The 19,049-nt window shown below is 48.9% G+C and overlaps 1 protein-coding gene across 1 annotated transcript in view; it reads left to right on the top strand.

Moving 5' to 3' along the window:
• Positions 1–19,049, top strand: part of adam19a (ADAM metallopeptidase domain 19a) — a 74,651-nt gene that overhangs the window by 11,025 nt on the left and 44,577 nt on the right. The window contains exons 4-10 of the mRNA XM_069913048.1: positions 1,913–1,991; positions 2,449–2,525; positions 5,539–5,728; positions 8,252–8,317; positions 11,315–11,386; positions 12,063–12,229; positions 12,600–12,684. Coding sequence (XP_069769149.1) covers positions 1,913–1,991; positions 2,449–2,525; positions 5,539–5,728; positions 8,252–8,317; positions 11,315–11,386; positions 12,063–12,229; positions 12,600–12,684 — 736 coding nt within the window. The remainder of the gene's footprint in view (positions 1–1,912; positions 1,992–2,448; positions 2,526–5,538; positions 5,729–8,251; positions 8,318–11,314; positions 11,387–12,062; positions 12,230–12,599; positions 12,685–19,049) is intronic.

Genomic DNA, 19,049 nt, shown 5'->3' with positions numbered 1-19,049 from the left:
CGCACCTTTGTATCATCCGCAAACTTAGCCACAAAGCTGTTCATTCCAGAATCTAGAGGGTTATGGGACTGAGGTGAGGAAGGGCTAGTGTTAAGAGCCCAAAAGACCCCAAAACCCAGCAGCAATAGATGTTCACCCCGACAAGTAGTTACTTAAACAAAAGTTGTTTTTAATTATCTTTAAACATGAAGACAGGATCACACTTTAATTTATCACTATTAACTAACCCAACTTAACCCCCTTCTAATTCTAAGCGCACGTGTATGTGATGTGTGTATAAATTTAAGAAAAGTTCTTTGGTTCACAGTTCAATCTCACTTCTCATTCCTCCAAGTTCACTGGTTGCAGGCAATTCTTATACTGTGCACCGAATTTAACATATATAAAGTTCACCAGGCTTTGGTGCTTGAAAGGTAAATGTTTAGTGCTCAGGAAGGTTCTCGTAGGGTTTGCAGAGAGAGAGATGTGTTGTTCCAGGATTTCCAAAACTGAAGTACCACCATTAGTCACCTCAATGTCTCGCTGATGAAACTTGCCTCATCAGGGTTCTCCAGATGATAACCTCTTTCTTTCAGGCTAGCACAGAGTTCCTTTCTGTACCTTTTATTCCAAGAGAAACAGACAGATAGCACTTCCAGCCATCCGCCACTCTGGAACTTCTGTTTCAGTTCCAACCAGCTTCTCCTGCTTGTTTCAGCTGTGACTGTTCTCTCTCTCTCTCTCTCTCTCTCCTCTTGCCAGCCACATCCTTCTCCAGCAAACAATAGGAGTTAGTCTCTTCTCCCATCTGTTGTTTTTAAGTAAACAAGAACCCAGGAGTGACCTTTGAGTGAGCACTTTGCAGAAAGGTCAAAAGTCTCGTAAAAATGTTCAACACAGATGATCTGTCTCCAGTATATTTGTTTCATGACATCATTTCAATTAGCACCTACTTGCATAAAATTCTCCATAGTTTCTGTAAAATCATTGAATATGAATTCTTCAGTATTTCAAATAAGATCTGTTTTAAAGATCTTATTTGAAATACTGTATGTAACCTACTCTAATTTTACCAATTTATCTCTCAAATACTTTCCCAAATATTACATCACACAAGTTTGAAATAGAGTAGGTCTGTATGGGTCAGCACTACATTGTGAGCCGAAGGGCCTTCCCTGTGCTGTAATTGTCCCCCATGCTCTGTATCACCTTGCATTTATCAGTATTAAATTCCTTTTGCCATTTCTCTGCCTAGTTTCCCATCCTGATTCAGCCCTGCTGCCAAGTGCATGTGTTGTTCACAAATATCCAAACTGTTCCGGTCTCATCAAACAGGAAACCTGCCAGCGGCTTCCAATCACCAAACCAGGCCTCCAACTTCAGTGACCAGGCCGCTCAGAACCATAGAACATTACAGCACAGAAACAGGCCCCTTCGGCCCTTCCGGTCTGTGCTGAACCATTACTCTGCCCGGTCCCACTGACCTGCACCCAGACCATATCCCTCCATCCTCCTCCCATTCATCAACCTGTCCAAATTCTTCTTAAATGTTAAAATTGAGCTTGCGTTCACCACTTCAGCTGGCAGCTCGTTCCACACTACCATCACTCTGTGTGAAGAAGTTCCCCCTCATGTTCCCCCTAAACTTTTCCCCTTTCACCCTTAACCCATGTCCTCTGGTTTGTATCTCACCCACCCTCAGTGGAAAAAGCAGACCTACATTTACTCTGTCTACCCCACCCCCCCATAATTTTAAATACCTCGATCAAGTCTCCCCTCATTCTTCTACACTCCAGGGAATAAAGTCCCAACGTGTCTAACCTTTCCCTGTAACTCAGTTCCTGAAGTCCAGGCAACATTCTAGTCAATCTTCTCCCCCAGGGTGGGGATTTGGACCTGGAATCACATGACTGATTCCCCTTCACATTCGCAGGATGCTGATTGGCCGCGGCTATACGGAAACGCATTATCGGGAGGATGGGGGACGGGTAACCATCGGGCCAAACTACACGGTGAGAGCATAGGCTGGGGTGGGGAAGGGGAAGGGTGAAGGGAGGGGGTTGGGAGAGCTGACTCCTGTCTCTGTAGCAGACCTGTCTGCAGGGGGTGGGGTGAGGGTGTGAGGGGGTTAGGTTGGTGGGGTGGATGGGTTCTGCATGCTAACCTGTGCTGCCTGTACCAGGGCAGTGGGGTGTGGGGGGTGTTGTGATGGAGGAGGTGGGTAGGTGGGGGGGGTGTTGTGTCAGAGGGGGTGGGTGTGATGGAGGGGAGTAGGTGAGTTGTGATGGAGGGGGTGGGTGGGGGAGGGGGGTTGTGACGGAGGGGTGGGTGGGTGTGGTTAGGTGGGTTGTGATGGGGGTAGGTGGGTGTAGGGGAATGGGATTGTGATGGAGGGGGTGGAGGTGTGGGGGAGGGGGGTGGGTGAGTGAGTGTGGTGCGTCTGTACACTGACCTGTGCTGTCCCCACAGGAACACTGCCTGTACCAGGGCCGGGTCCGCACACATCCTCACTCCTGGGTCACACTCAGCCTGTACTCAGGGGTCAGGTAAGCATGGTGGGGGGAGGGATGGACAAGGAGATACACAAATGCAGATCAACAAACAAACTTCAACTCCTCAATGGGTGCAGCTGTGTCTATGGGGTGGGGAGTCTTCCATCAGCACTGAGAGGGGAGGGGGAGGGAGGCAGCACAGGAAATGTGCAATAGGTCAGTAGGTTGTGGGTGGAGTGAGGAAGGGTGAGGGGCGTTGAGGAGGGGCCCAGTGGGCCGGTCAGTGACAGGAGGGGTGTGGGTGCACACAGATGGGGGCGGGTGGGGAGGAGTGAAGAGGGGTGTGGGGTGACGGACAGATTGGCCTCACCAATGTCTTATACAACTTTAACTTAACATCCCAACTCCTCTACTCAACCTTGTCCACCTGTGATGCCACTTTCAGGGAATTCTGTATCTGTATTCCCAGATCCCTCTGTTCCACTGCACTCCTCAGTGCCCTACTATTCACCATGTATGACTTTTGTTGGTTTGTCTTTCCAAAATGCAACACCTCACCCTTGTCTGCATTAAATTCCATCGGCCATTCTTCTGCCCATTTTTCCAGCTGGTCCAGATCCCTCTGCAAGCTTTGAAAACCTTCTCCACTGTCCACAATGTCTCCAATCTGAGTGTGATCTGAAAACTTGCTGATCCAATTGACCACATTACCATCTAGATCATTGATATAGATGATAAACCACAATGGTCCCAGCACCGATCCCTGAGACACCCCACTCATCACAGGCCTCCAGTCTGAGAAGCATCATCCACCACTACTCTCTGGCTTCTCCTGTCCAGCCATTGTCGAATCCAATTCATTACTTCACCATGAATACCCAGTGTCTGAACCTTCCTGACCAACCTCCCATGTGGGACCCTGTCAAAGGCCTCCCTAAAGTCCATGTGGACAACATCCACAGACTTTCATTCATCTACAACAGAGATCATTTGCGGAAGAGGGGAAGAGCAGACCAAACGAGCTGAGGAAGGGGTTCCCATGGGTGAAATGTGTATAGGGGATAGTTGGTGATGGGTGGTGGGGGTTGAAAGAGGGAGTGGGCACTTCATACAGAGCAGAGATGCCCAACAAAATGGTCCCCAGGTCTGTGTTGGACTCACCGGCCAGGAGGAGGCCACACTGGGAGCACCAAGTAAAGTAGACGAGGTTAGAGGGACTGTATGTGAATTTGCCTCACACGGTAGGGCTGTCTGGGAAGGGGTTTAGTGAATAGGGAAGGGGAGGGAAGGGGAGTAGACCAGGGTATCACAGAGAGGATAATTCCCGTGGAAGGTGGGATAGGATGGGAGGAGAGTCGTGTCTAGTGGAGTACCCGAGTGGCAGCTGGTAGACAGGATGGAGGATGATGTGCTGAATGTGGAGGCTGGTGGGGGGAAAGGTTTACCACGGAGGAAGGGGAAGCTCTCCCTGTTCTGTCTGGAGGGAGGGGGGAGAGGCTGTAATTTTGTCCAGGAGTTGGCTGAGATCTGGTCTGGAATGGGCTGTGATCCATTTTGGTCCAGGGGTGGATTTATCCAGTCCGGCGGTGGACTGATCCGCTCCAGGGGGTGGACTGATCCATTCTGGGGGTGGATTAATCTATTCTAGGGGTGGACTGATCTGGCCTGGGGTGGACTGATCCGGTCTGGGGGTGGACTTATCCAGTCCGGTGGTGGACTGATCCGGTCCGAGGGTTGATTGATCCGCTCCAGGGGGTGGACTGAACCGGTCTGGGGGTGGATTAATCCATTCTGGGGGTGGACTGATCTGGTCTGGGGTGGACTGGACCGGTCCGGGGTTGGATTGATCCAGACCGGGGTGGACTGATCCGGTCCAGGGTGGACTGATCTGGTCCAAGGGTTGATTGATCCGCTCCAGGGGGTGGACTGATCCGGTCTGGGGGTAGATTAATCCATATAAATATAACCATATAACCACTTACGGCACAGAACAGGCCAGTTCGGCCCTACTAGTCCATGCCGTAGCAAATCCCCACCCTCCTAGTCCCACTGACCAGCAACCGGTCCATACCCCTCTAGTCCCCTCCTATCCATGTAACGATCCAGTCTTTCCTTAAATGTAACCAATGATCCCACCTCGACCACGTCTGCTGGAAGCTCATTCCACATCCCCACCACCCTCTGGTTTGAATCTCCCCCTTTCTGAATTGAAAAAGCCTATCCACATTTACTCTGTCTGTCCCTTTTAAAATCTTAAACACCTCTATCAAGTCCCCTCTCAATCTTCTACGCTCCAGAGAAAAAAGCCCCAGTCTGGACAACCTTTCCCTGTACCTCAGACCCTGAAATCCTGTCAACATTCTCGTGAACCTTCTCTGCACTCTCTCTATTTTGTTTATATCTTTCCTATAATTTGGTGACCAAAACTGTACACAGTACTCCAAATTTGTCCTCACCAATGCCTTGTACAATTTCATCATAACCTCCCTACTCTTGAATTCAATACTCCGATTTATGAAGGCCAACGTTCCAAATGCCTTCTTCACCACACCATCTACCTGAGTATCAGCCTTGAGGGTTCTATTTACCACAACTCCTAAATCCCTTTGTTGCTCTGCACTCAATAGCCGACCATTTAATGCATATGACCTATTTAGATTTGCCTTTCCAAAATGTAACACCTCACACTTATCTGTATTAAATTCCATCAGCCATTTCTCAGCCCACACCTCCAGCCTTCCTAAATCACCTTTTAATCTACGGTAATCTACCTCACTGTCCACAACACCACCAATCTTTGTATCATCCGCAAACTTGCTTATCCATTCTGGGGGTGGACTGATCTGGCCTGGGGTGAACTGGACTGGTCCGGGGGTGGACTGATCCAGACCGAGGGTGGACTGTTCTGGTCCGGGGGTGGATTAATCCATTCTGTGGGTGGTCTGGACCGGTCCAGAGGTGGACTTATCCAGTCTGGGGGTGGACTTATCCAGTCCGGGGTGGACTGATCCGGTCGGGAATTGGTGTGGGATGATGGCAATGTTTGTGATTCTGTTGCATCCTGCAGAGGGGTGGTTGCCGTGGATACTGCACACGGTTACTACCTGCAGCCAAGGAGAGGTGACCCTGGTCAGTATCACGCCGTGTACAAAGTGGAGCAGCTGCCAGTCAGCGTGGAAAGGTGCGGACAGGGGCCGGGACGGAGCAGCTCCCAGGACCAGACTGGGAGATCCTGGTGGCTGCAGCATCACCGCAGGGTACAGTTCGCTGACCGTCACTGCAGTCAATCCGCTCACTCACTGGGGCACATTCCCCTCCGCCATGTTGCTGGCCCTCTGACAACCAGCCTCTCCATGTCCACTCAACACCAGGTGTTGGGTCGACTCGTTGGGGTTGAGGAGAATGATCGACTCGTTGGGGTTGAGGAGAATGAGAAGGGATCACATTGAGACGTCTACTATAAGAACCATAGAACATTGCAGCACGCAATCTTTGGCCCTTTGGCCCTTCTAGTCTGTGCTGAACCAGGTTTTTGCCTAGTCCCACTGACCTGCCCCCAGTCCTTTGCCCTCCATACCCTTCCATCCAATTCTGACAGGATCGGGCAGGCTGATGCAGGAAGAATGTTCCTGATGTTGGGGAGGTCAAGAACAAGGGCGTCACCATACAGGGAGATGGGGGAAGCCACTGGGGTCTGAGATGAGGAGAAGCCGAGTTGTGAACTTGAGAAACTCCCTCCCACAAAGTTGTTGAGGCCAGTTCATCAGGATGTTTTGAAAAGGGGGTTGGATGTGGCCCCATTGGCTGAAGGGATCAGGGCATGTGGAGAGGTTTAGGCGGCAGTCACCATAGTGTTACAGCGCCAGCGATCGGGACTGGGGTTCGAATCCCACGCTGTCCGTGAGGAGTTTGTATGTTCTCCCCATGTCTCTGTGGGTTTTCCCCGGGGACTCCGGTTTTCTCCCATTGTTGAAAACGTACCGGGGGAGTAGGTTAATTGGGTGTAATTGGGCGGCACAAACTCCTTGTTACAGTGCTGTAGGCCTAAATTTAAATTAAAAGGTTAAAGATTTAGAAAGGAGGAATCGGAGCTGAGGTCACGATCAGCTGCAATCACCTTGAATTGGTGTCGAGGTCACGATCAGCTGCAATCACATCGAATCGGAGCTGAGGTCACGATAAGCTGCGATCACCTTGAATTGGTGTTGAGGTCACGATCAGCTGCGATCACATCGAATCGGAGCTGAGGTCACGATAAGCTGCGATCACCTTGAATTGGTGTTGAGGTCACGATCAGCTGCGATCACATCGAATCGGAGCTGAGGTCACGATCAGCCGCAATCACCTTGAATTGGTGCTGAGGTCACGATCAGCTGCGATCACATCGAATCGGAGCTGAGGTCACGATCAGCCGCAATCACCTTGAATTGGTGCAGAGGTCACGATCAGCTGCAATCACATCGAATCGGAGCTGAGGTCACGATCAGCCGCAATCACCTTGAATTGGTGCTGAGGTCAGGATCAGCTGCGATCACATCGAATCGGAGCTGAGGTCACGATCAGCCGCAATCACCTTGAATTGGTGCAGAGGTCATGATCAGCTGCGATCACATCGAATCGGAGCTGAGTTCACGATCAGCTGTGATCACCTTGAATTGGTGCTGAGGTAACGATCAGCTGCGATCACATCGAATCGGAGCTGAGGTCACGATCAGCTGCAATCACCTTGAATTGGTGCTGAGGTAACGATCAGCTGCGATCACATCGAATCGGAGCTGAGGTCACGATCAGCTGCGATCACCTTGAATTGGTGCTGAGGTAACGATCAGCTGCGATCACATCGAATCGGAGCTGAGGTCAGGATCAGCTGCGATCACATCGAATCGGAGCTGAGGTCAGGATCAGCTGCAATCACATCGAATCGGAGCTGAGGTCAGAATCAGCTGCGATCACCTTGAATTGATGCTGAGGTAACGATCAGTTGCGATCACGTTGAATCGGAGCTGTGGTCAGGATCAACTGCAATCACCTTGAATTGGTCCTGAGGTAACGATCAGCTGCGATCACATCGAATCGGAGCTGAGGTCAGGATCAGCTGCGGTCACCTTGAATTGGTGCTGAAGTCATGATCAGCTGCGATCACGTTGAATCGGAACTGTGGTCAGGATCAGCTGCGATCACCTTGAATTGGTGCTGAGGTCACGATCAGCTGCGATCACATCAAATCGGAGCTGAGGTCAGGATCAACTGCGATCACCTTGAATTGGTGCTGAGGTCACGATCAGCTGCGATCACATTGAATGGTGGAAGAGGCTTGATGGCCCCGTATTTTTGGTGTTTCTCAGATTCCATCACCTGCAGCTCACGTAGACATGAGCTGGTTCCTTTTGCCTGCATCTCCAAACCTTTCCTTTCCCTGCACCCTTCCAAATGGGATTGAACAATAATCGTTCCCGACTCGACCACTTCCCCAGCTGGGCGGATCAGCCAGGGTCGCAGTGTAGGTTGGAGAGGCCGAGTGGTGTCTCCTGTGACTGAGTGCTGAAATATAGGGTGATGCCTGAGGACTACGGACTGTAGGGAGGGTGGCTGCTGGGGGTTTCGGTGCCATGCCAAACCCCTCCTTTCCCCACTCATTGCCTGCTCAGTTCCCCAGGGCAGTCCTCACCAGCCCATGTCTCCACTGCTGGCCGAACTTTGGGCATCCACCTGAGAGTGTGACATTACTGAGGGCCAGGATCAGGTACTGACACTCATCCTGCTGTTCCATTTATCCACAGGCCCGACGTGATTCCTGGGACGTTGAGAAATACGTGGAGATGTACATCGTGGCTGACTATGCAGAGGTGAGGTGCGTAGGGCAGGGTGGGGTGAAGGGTTACAGTATGAAGGTGGGATGAATGGTGCAGGGCCACAGTGGGGTGAAGGGTGCAGGGCCACAGTGGGGTGAATGGTGCAGGGCCACGGGGGGGGGGGGGTGTGTGAAGGGTTACAGGGCCACGGTGGGGTGAAGGGTTACACGGCCACGGTGGGGTGAAGGGTGCAGGGTCACAGTGGAGTGAAGGGTACAGGGTCATGGTGGGGTGAAGGGTGCAGGGCCACGGTGGGGTGAATGGTGCAAAGCCATGGTAGGGTGATGGGTTATGGGGTCACGGTGGGATGAAGGGTTACAGGGTCAGAGCGGGGTGAATGGTACAGGGTCATGGTGGGGTGAAGGGTTACGTGGTCATGGTGGGGTGGAGGGTTACCAGGTCAGGATGGGGTGAATGGTGCAGGGTCACGGTGGGTTGAAGGATTATGGGGTCACGGTGGGGGTGAAGGGTGCAGGGTCTAGGTGGGACGAAGGGTTACAGGGTCAGAGCGAGGTGAATGGTGAAGGGACATGGTGGGGTGATGGTGCAAGGCCATAGTGGGGTGATGGGTGCAAGGCCATGGGGGGGTGATGGGTGCAAGGCCATGGTGGGGTGATGGGTGCAAGGCCATGGTGGGGTGAAGGGTGCAAGGCCATGGTGAGATAAGGGTTAAAGGGTCACAGTGGGTGAAGGATGCAGGGCCACGGTGGGGTGAAGTGTGCAGGGCCACGGTGGGGAGAAGGGTTACAGGGTCAGGGTGGGGTGAAGAGTGCAGGGTCATGGTTGGGTGAAGTGTTACAGGGTCAGGGTGGGGTGAAGGGCTATAGGGTCAGGGTTGGGTGAAGGGTTACAGGGTCAGGGTGGGGTGAAGGGTTACAGGGTCAGGGTGGGGTGAAGTGTTACAGGGTCAGGGTGTGGTGAAGGGTTACAGGGCCACGGTGGGGTGAAGGGTTACACGGCCACGGTGGGGTGAAGGGTGCAGGGTCACAGTGGGGTGAAGGGTACAGGGTCATGGTGGGGTGAAGGGTACAGGGTCATGGTGGGGTGAAGGGTGCAGGGCCACGGTGGGGTGAATGGTGCAAAGCCATGGTAGGGTGATGGGTTATGGGGTCACGGTGGGATGAAGGGTTACAGGGTCAGAGCGGGGTGAATGGTACAGGGTCATGGTGGGGTGAAGGGTTACGTGGTCATGGTGGGGTGGAGGGTTACCAGGTCAGGATGGGGTGAATGGTGCAGGGTCACGGTGGGTTGAAGGATTATGGGGTCACGGTGGGGGTGAAGGGTGCAGGGTCTAGGTGGGACGAAGGGTTACAGGGTCAGAGCGAGGTGAATGGTGAAGGGACATGGTGGGGTGATGGTGCAAGGCCATGGTGGGGTGATGGGTGCAAGGCCATGGGGGGGTGATGGGTGCAAGGCCATGGTGGGGTGATGGGTGCAAGGCCATGGTGGGGTGAAGGGTGCAAGGCCATGGTGAGATAAGGGTTAAAGGGTCACAGTGGGTGAAGGATGCAGGGTCATAGTGGGTGAAGGATGCAGGGCCACGGTGGGGTGAAGTGTGCAGGGCCACGGTGGGGAGAAGGGTTACAGGGTCAGGGTGGGGTGAAGAGTGCAGGGTCATGGTTGGGTGAAGTGTTACAGGGTCAGGGTGGGGTGAAGGGCTATAGGGTCAGGGTTGGGTGAAGGGTTACGGGGTCAGGGTGGGGTGAAGGGTTACAGGGTCAGGGTGGGGTGAAGTGTTACAGGGTCAGGGTGTGGTGAAGGGTTACAGGGTCAGGGTGGGGTGAATGGTGCAGGGTCATGATGGGGTGAAGGGTTTCAGGGTGGGGTGAAGGGTGCAGGGTCATGGTGGGGTGAAGTGTTACAGGGTCAGGGTTGGGTTAAGTGTTACAAGGTCTGGGTTGGGTTAAGGGTTACAGGGTCAGGTTGGGATGAAGGGTGCAGGGTCAGGGTGGGATAAAGGGTGCAGGGTCATGGTGGGGTGAATGGTGCAGGGACATGGTGGGGTGAAGGGTGCAAGGCCATGGTGGGATGAAGGGTTATAGGGTCACGGTGGGGTGAAGGGTGCAGGGTCTAGGTGGGATGAAGGGTTACAGGGTCAGAGCAGGGTGAATGGTGCAGGATCATGGTGGGGTGAAGGGTTACAGGGTCACGGTGGGGTGAATGGTGCAAGGACATGGTGGAGTGATGGTGCAGGGACATGGTGGGGTGATGGTGCAAGGCCATGGTGGGGTGATGGGTGCAAGGCCGTGGTGGGGTGATGGGTGCAAGGCTGTGGTGAGGTGATGGATGCAAGGCCGTGGTGGGGTGATGGGTGCAAGGCCGTGGTAGGGTGATGGGTGCAAGGCCGTGGTGGGGTGAAGGGTGCAAGACCATGGGTGAGATGGGTCATAGGGTCATGGTGGGGTGAAGGGTGCAGGGCCACGGTGGGGTGAAGGGCTATAGGGTCAGGGTTGGGTGAAGGGTTACAGGGTCAGGGTGGAGCGAAGGGTTACAGTGTCAGGGTGGGGTGAAGGGTTACAGGGTCATGATGGGGTGAAGGGTTACAGGGTCAGGGTGGGGTGAAGGGTGCAGGGTCAGGGTGGGGTGACGGGTTAAAGGGTCAGGGTGGGGTGAAGGGTCCAGGGGGACTGGGGTGAAGTGTTACAGGGTCAGGGTGGGGTGAATGGTGCAGGGTCATGGTGAAGTGAAGGGTTACAGGGTCAGGGTGGGGTGGTTACAGGGTCAGGGTGGGTTGAAGTGTTATGGGGTCATGGTGGGGTGAATGGTGCAGGGTCATGGTGGGATAAAGGGTTTTTCAGTAAGAGTGAGGGTCGCAGATAGAAGGATTGGGGAGAGGGACAGTTTGGGAGAGGGGAGGGATGGGAAATTTGGCAAGGTTTCAGTCGTGTTGGGAGGGTTCAGGGTGTTGTGGGGTCGTGTGGTCAGGGATTTTGGGGGGGGTCGGGACGTTTTGAGAGTAGTCACACAGTGAAACAGCTGCCTGTTGCCCAGTTTCGGAGCCAGGACGGTGACCTGGGGAAAACCAAGGAGAGAATGTTGGAGATCGCCAATTATGTGGATAAGGTATGAGATACCCACCCCCCACCCCTAAATGGATGCCCATGTCAGGTGGTCTTCTGATCCCTGACCCCTCACACTCAATCCCTGTCCCCCTCCCAGATGTATCCCCGACCCTGATTGACCTCCAATCATGAGTAACCACACCACCCATCCCCCGAACCTGACTGATCCCCGTCACAGAACCTGCCCCATTCCTGTCCCCTGATACTAAACCTTGACACCAGAATTTCCACTCTGACCCTTGACCCTGAACCCATACCAGTTAGACCTTGATAGGCTCCTGACCCCTTACCTTAGACACCCTCATTTAGAGACCCCCCCCCCACCCCTGCCACCAACCACCAGTCCCTGATGCCTGTTCCCCATCCTAGACAGACCCCCTTGTGTGTCTGAACTGCACAGGCCCGCGTCCCGGTGTGCGTGTGAACTGCACAGGTCCATGTCCCAGTGTGCATGAACTGCACAGGTCCACATCCCAGTGTGCGTGTGAACTGTACAGGTCCACGTCCCAGTGTGCTTGTGAACTGCTCAGGTCCACGTCCCAGTGTGCGTGAACTGCACAGGTCCGCATCCCAGCGTGCGTGTGAACTGCACGAGTCTGTGTCCCAGTGTGCATGTGAAATGCAATGGTCTGCATGGGACCCTACCAGTGCCGTTATGCCCTGTGTTCTGCGCGCAGTTTTACCGGATGGTGAACATGCGGGTGGCCGTGATCGGCCTGGAGGTGTGGACGCACGGGAACCAGGTCACCATCAGCCCCGACGCCAGCTCCGTTCTCACTGCCTTCCTGACGTGGCGTCAAAGCTTGTGGCTTCGTGCCAAGCACGACAATGCCCAGCTTGTCACGTAAGTCCCCGCCAGGGATGGGAGGGAGGAGTGTAGGGGGAGGGGGTGGGGGGAGAGAAGGATGGGAGTGAGTGGTGAGGGATGAGGGAGGGGAACAGGGTGGAGTGAGGGTAAGAGATCCGGGTGAGGGCGAGGTGTCTGGTCGTGGGGATGTGTGGGGAGGTTTCTAGGTGTGAGGGGTATGTCTGGTTGGGGGAGGGTCCAGTGGGGGTGGGTGAGGTGGGGTCTGGTTGGGGTAGTGGGTGGAGTGTGTGGGGGATGGGTGCAGTGAGGTTGTTGGAGAGGGTGAGGGTGAAGGGTGGGTGGGTTGGGGATTAGAGTATGGGGGGGTGTACTGTGCCCGGATGTGACCCCCACTCTGTCCCTGCAGGGGGGTGAAGTTCAACGGCACAACAATCGGCATGGCACCTCTGGAGGGGATGTGTTCCCACCGGTCATCAGGAGGGGTGAGCATGGTGAGTCCCGTCAACCCCACCCCCATCGTCCCCACCCTCATCACCCCCACTCCCATCCCATCACCCAACCCCCACCCCCCATCTCTTCACCCCCGCCTGTCCCCATCACCTCCACCCCACCTCCGTCAAACCCATCTTATCACCCTACCCCATCCCATCACCCCGTCACCCTATCCTGTCACCCCACCACCCCGATAACCCTACCCCTTCTCTTAAATGCCCCTAATGTTCAAGTTAAGTCACCTTTATTTATCCTTTATACTGTGCTCGCATGGTAAAAAAAAAAGATAGGGTTTCTCCAGGACCATGGAGCAAATTTACATAAATAGAAGTTAAACACAGTAAAATATTAAAATATGCAGTAAAAGTCCACGTACACTATTCACATCTATTCTGGCATTTCAGAAGCCTGATGGCTTGGGGGGGGAAAAAACTGTTGTCCAATCTGGACATAAGGGCCGCAAATGCTACGGTGCCTCCTACCAGATGGCAGAAGGATGTATGGGGACCTTCCCAATGTTTATTGCCTTTCACCTGCATCGGGTGTTGTTGACGTCCCTCATGGTAAGAAGAGACTTCCTACTGTTGTTGACTTCACTCTCCTCTCTGAGGAGGAACAGTTTCCAAACCAGGCGGTAATGCAGTTGCACAGGATGCTCTCGATACATTCTCTGTAGAATGTAGTGAGGATGGAGGGTGGGAGGTGAACTTTGCTCAGCCTTCGCAGGAAGTAGAGGTTTTGCTGGGCTTTCTCAGCCACGGAGCTGGTTTTAAGAGTCTAGGTGAGATTCTCTGCCAAGTGCACTCCAAGGAACTTGATACTCTCAACGGTCGAACCATCAATGGTCAGTGGAACATGGTCCCCCCAGGGCCTCCTGAAGTTCAGACAAAGGGCGGTTGGCTCTGCACCATCTGTAGCGACTGGACCTCATCTCTGTTCAATAACTGATCCTTACTGATCAGACCCATCACAGTCATGTCATCAGAAAACTTGATGATGTGTAGATCCACTACTCTTGAATGCAGTCCCCCTATTAATGAAGCCCAGCATCCCATAGGCCTTCTTAACTATCCTATCAACCTGTGTGCTGACCTTGAGGGATGTATGGATTTGGAACCCAAGGTCCCTCTGTTCATCCACACTCTTAAGTAACCGACCATTAACTCTGTACTCAGCTGTCTGGTTTGTCCTTGCAAAATCCATCACCTCACACTTATCTGGATTGAACTCTATCTGCCACCTTTCCGCCAACTCTGCGTCCTGTCTATATCCTCTTGTAACCTTTGACAACCTTCAGCTCCATCCACAACTCCTCCAACCTTCGTATCATCTGCAAACTTACTGACCCATCCTTCCGCCTCTTCATCCAGGTCATTTATAAAAATCACAAAGAGCAGGGGTCCCAGAACAGATCCCTGCGGCCCCTCCACTAGTCCCCGACCTCTAAGTTGAAACCTTTCCTTCCACTACTACTCTCTGCTTTCTTCCTACAAGCCAAGTTTTTATCCATACTGCCAAGGTTCCACTGATTCAGAGTCTCATGACTTTCTGGATGAGCCTCTTGTGGGAACTTTATCAAATGCTTTGCTAAAATCCATATCGACCACATCTATCGCCCGACCCTCAATTTCTTTTGTTACCTCCTCAAAAACTCAATTAGACTCGTGAGGCACGACCTTTCCTTCACAAAGCCCTGCTGACTATCCTTGAGTAGACTGGACTTCTCCAAATGCTCACAGATCCTGTCTTTAAGAATCCTCTCCAATAGTTTACACCCCACTGACGCAAGACTCACTGATCTAGAATTCCCTGGATTTATTTGGGGGCCTATAGACAACTCCCATGGACCCTCCCTTTCTACAGCCGTGATACTATCCCTGACTAGTAATGGTACACCACCCACCTCCCATCCTATTCCTTTTAAAACCCCTAAACCCCGGTACCTGTATCAGCTGATCCTGCCCTTCCTCCAGCCAAGTCTCTGTAATGGCCACAACATCTTGGTTCCATGTACTGATCCAAGCTCTGTTCATCTCCTTTATTCCTAATATTCCTAGCATTGAAACAGACACATTCCAACCCCTCTAACTGTCTCCATGTTTTGTCCCCTGCCCGTCCTTCTCCCCCAACACAGAACACACAGCATCATGCTTTTGTCCTACTCCAATCTCTGCCCTCACATTATGATTCCCACCCCCCTGACAAATTAGTTTAACCCCTCCCCAACAGCTCTAGTAAACCTGCCCACCAGGATATTGGTTCCCCTCCAGTTCAGGTGCAGCCCATCCCTTTTGAACAGGTCAGACCTTCCCCAGAAGAAAACCCAATGATCCACAAATCTGAACCCCTGCCCCCTGCACCAACTCTTCAGCCACACGTTCATCTGCCCAACTTCCTGTTCCTACCATCTCTGGCACGTGGCACAGGCAGCGATCCCGAGATCACCACCCTTTTTTTTTAAATTTTTTATTTTTCACACCATAAATCACAATAGCCATGATATACACTTTTTCTTTTTCACACATTTACAGTGACTTTTTCTCCCCCCCCCCTCCCTCCTCCCAAGCCACCCCCCACCCCCCCCCCCCTCTCATCCATTTTAGGTATACAATCTAGGTTGCATTAATTCAGTCAGACAATGTTGTCATTCAACAAAAATACACCAGAAATTCTACAGAGTCCATTCTTTTCTTTCCTTCTCCTTCCATCAACTTAGGTAATGTTTGTCCCCGGTAGGTTTTCGCTATTGTATTTAATGTAAGGCTCCCATACTTGTTCGAATATTTCAATATTATTTCTTAAACTATATGTTATTTTTTCTAATGGAATACATTTATTCATTTCTATATACCATTGTTGTATTTTCAAATTATCTTCCAATTTCCAGGTTGACATAATACATTTTTTTGCTACGGCTAGGGCTATCTTAACAAATCTTTTTTGTGCATCTTCCAAGTCAATTCCAAATTCTTTATTTTTTATGTTACTTAGGAGAAAGATCTCTGGATTCTTTGGTATATTGTTTTCTGTTATTTTATTTAATATCTGATTGAGATCATCCCAAAAATTTTCTACTCTCTCACATGTCCAGATTGCATGAATTGTTGTTCCCCTTTCTTTTTTACATCGAAAACATCTATCAGATACTGTTGGGTCCCATTTATTTAACTTTTGCGGTGTAATGTATAGTCTGTGTAACCAATTATATTGTATCATACGCAGCCTCGTATTTATTGTATTTCTCATCGTTCCAGAACATAATTTCTCCCATGTTTCCTTTTTTATCTTTATATTTAAATCTTGTTCCCATTTTTGTTTAGTTTTACCATTTGTTTTCTCATTCTCCTTTTCTTGCAGTTTGATATACATATTTGTTATAAATCTTTTGATTAACATTGTATCTGTAATCACATATTCAAGGTTACTTCCCTCTGGTAAACTCAAATTGCTTCCTAATTTATCTTTCAAGTAGGATCTCAGTTGGTAATATGCCAGCGCATATGCCAGCGCATATGCCAGCGCATATGCCAGCATATGCCAGCGCATATGCCAGCACTGTATCTCCAGTTATATCTCTCATTTGTTCAAAAGATAAGAATCTACTTCCTGAAAAACAATTTTCTATTCTTTTAATCCCTTTTTTTTCCCATTTTCTAAAGGAAAGGTTGTCTATTGTAAAAGGGAGTAGCTTATTTTGCGTCAATATTAGTTTTGGTAATTGATAGTTTGTTTTATTTCTTTCTACATGAATCTTCTTCCATATATTGAGGAGATGGTGTAATACTGGAGAAGTTCTATGTTGTACTAATTTTTCGTCCCATTTATATAATATGTGTTCAGGTATCTTTTCCCCTATTTTATCTAATTCTAGTCTCGTCCAGTCTGGTTTTTCCCTTGTTTGATAAAAATCTGATAGGTATCTTAATTGTGCGGCTCTATAATAATTTTTGAAGTTTGGCAATTGTAAGCCTCCTTGTTTACACCATTCTGTTAATTTATCTAGTGCTATCCTCGGTTTCCCCCCTCTCCATAATAATTTCCTTATTATTTTCTTTAACTCTTTGAAGAATTTTTCTGTCAGTTGTATTGGCAATGCCTGAAATAAGTATAGTATCCTTGGAAAAATGTTCATTTTAATACAGTTTATCCTTCCTATCAGTGTTAGTGGTAGCTCTTTCCAATGCTCTAAATCGTCCTGTAATTTTTTCATTAGTGGATTGTAATTGAGTTTATATAATTGGCCTAGATTTTTGTTTATTTGTACACCTAGGTATCTTATTGCATGCATTTGCCATCTGAATGGGGATTCCTTCTTAAATTTTGAGAAATCCGCGTTATTCATAGGCATTGCTTCACTTTTATTTACGTTTATCTTGTATCCCGACACTTCTCCATATTCCTTCAATTTCTTATATAGTTCTTTTATTGATAGTTCTGGTTCTGTTAAGTACACTATCACATCATCCGCAAATAGACTGATTTTATATACCCTGTCTTTTATTTTTATTCCTTTTATATTATTATCTATTCTTATCGATTCTGCTAGTGGTTCTATAGCTAGCGCAAACAATAATGGTGATAGTGGGCATCCCTGCCGCGTTGACCTGCTTAAGTTAAATTGCTTTGATACATGTCCATTTACTGTCACTTTCGCTAACGGTCCCTTATATAATGCTTTAATCCAATTAATATACTTCTCCGGTAAACTGAATTTTTGCAATACTTTGAACAAGTAATTCCATTCTACTCTGTCGAAGGCCTTCTCTGCGTCTAAAGCAACTGCTACTGCCGGTGCTTTATTTCCTTCTACTGCATGAATTAAGTTAATAAATTTACAAATATTGTCTGTTGTGCGTCTTTTTTTGATAAATCCAGTTTGGTCTAAATTTACCATTTTCGGTACCTGTTCTGCTAATCTGTTCGCTAATAGTTTAGCTATTATCTTATAATCTGTGTTTAGCAGAGATATTAGTCTATATGACGCTGGTGAGAGTGGATCTTTCCCTTGTTTTAGTATCACTGTAATTATTGCTGTTTTACATGAATCTGGTAAGTTTTGTGTCTCATCAATCTGGTTGATTACATCCAGGAGGGGCGGTATTATTAGATCTTTAAATGTTTTGTAGAATTCTATTGGGAGTCCATCCTCTTCTGGTGTCTTATTATTTGGTAAATTTTTTATTATCTCTTGTATTTCTACTATTCCAAATGGTTCTGTTAATTTATTTTGTTCCTCTATTTGTAGTTTTGGTAGTTCAATTTTAGTCAAAAATTCATCTATTTTCCCTTCTTTCCCTTCGTTTTCAGTTCGGTATAATTGTTCATAGAATTCTCTGAAGTTTTCCTTAATTTCTTTTGGATTATATGTAATTTGTTTGTCTTTTTTCCTTGTTGCCAATACCATTTTCTTAGGTTGCTCTGTCTTAAGCTGCCATGCTAAGATTTTGTGTGTTTTTTCACCTAGTTCATAATATTTCTGTTTTGTCTTCATTATATTCTTCTCCACCTTATATGTTTGTAATGTTTCATATTTTATATTTTTATCCGCCAATTCTCTTCTTTTGGTTGTATCTTCCTTTATTGCTAATTTTTTTTCTATGTTTACTATTTCCCTTTCCAACTGCTCTGTTTCCTGATTATAGTCCTTCTTCATCTTGGTTGCATAACTTATTATTTGTCCTCTAATGAATGCTTTCATTGCGTCCCATAGTATAAACTTATCTTCCACTGATTCCGTATTTACTTCAAAGTACATTTTTAATTGTTTTTCAATAAATTCTCTAAAATCCTGTCTTTTAAGTAGCATGGGGTTTAATCTCCATCTATACATTCTTGGAGGCATGTCCTCTAGCTTTACTGTCAGTATTAAGGGTGAATGGTCCGATAGCATTCTCGCTTTATATTCTGTTTTTCTTACTCTATCCTGCATACTAGCTGATAACAAAAATAGGTCTATTCTTGAGTATGTTTTATGTCTAGTCGAGTAGTATGAGTATTCCTTTTCTTTTGGGTTTTGTTTCCTCCATATGTCCACAAGTTTCATTTCTTGCATTGATTTAATTATAAATTTGGATACTTTGTTCTTCCTGTTAATTTTTTTCCCCGTTTTATCCATAATTGGATCCAAATTCAGATTGAAATCCCCTCCTATTAGTATGTTCCCTTGCGTATCTGCTATCTTCAAAAAGATATCTTGCATAAACTTTTGATCTTCTTCGTTAGGTGAATATATATTGAGTAGATTCCAAAGCTCCGAATATATCTGACATTTTATCATAACATATCTCCCTGCTGGATCTATTATTTCCTCTTCTATTTTAAATGGCACATTTTTGCTAATTAATATAGCCACTCCTCTTGCTTT

The sequence above is a fragment of the Narcine bancroftii genome, unplaced genomic scaffold (genome assembly GCF_036971445.1).
Source record: "Narcine bancroftii isolate sNarBan1 unplaced genomic scaffold, sNarBan1.hap1 Scaffold_305, whole genome shotgun sequence".
Lineage (NCBI taxonomy): Eukaryota > Metazoa > Chordata > Chondrichthyes > Torpediniformes > Narcinidae > Narcine > Narcine bancroftii.
Note: the sequence above shows the minus strand (reverse complement) of the source record. Positions and strands in the feature narration are given on the sequence as shown.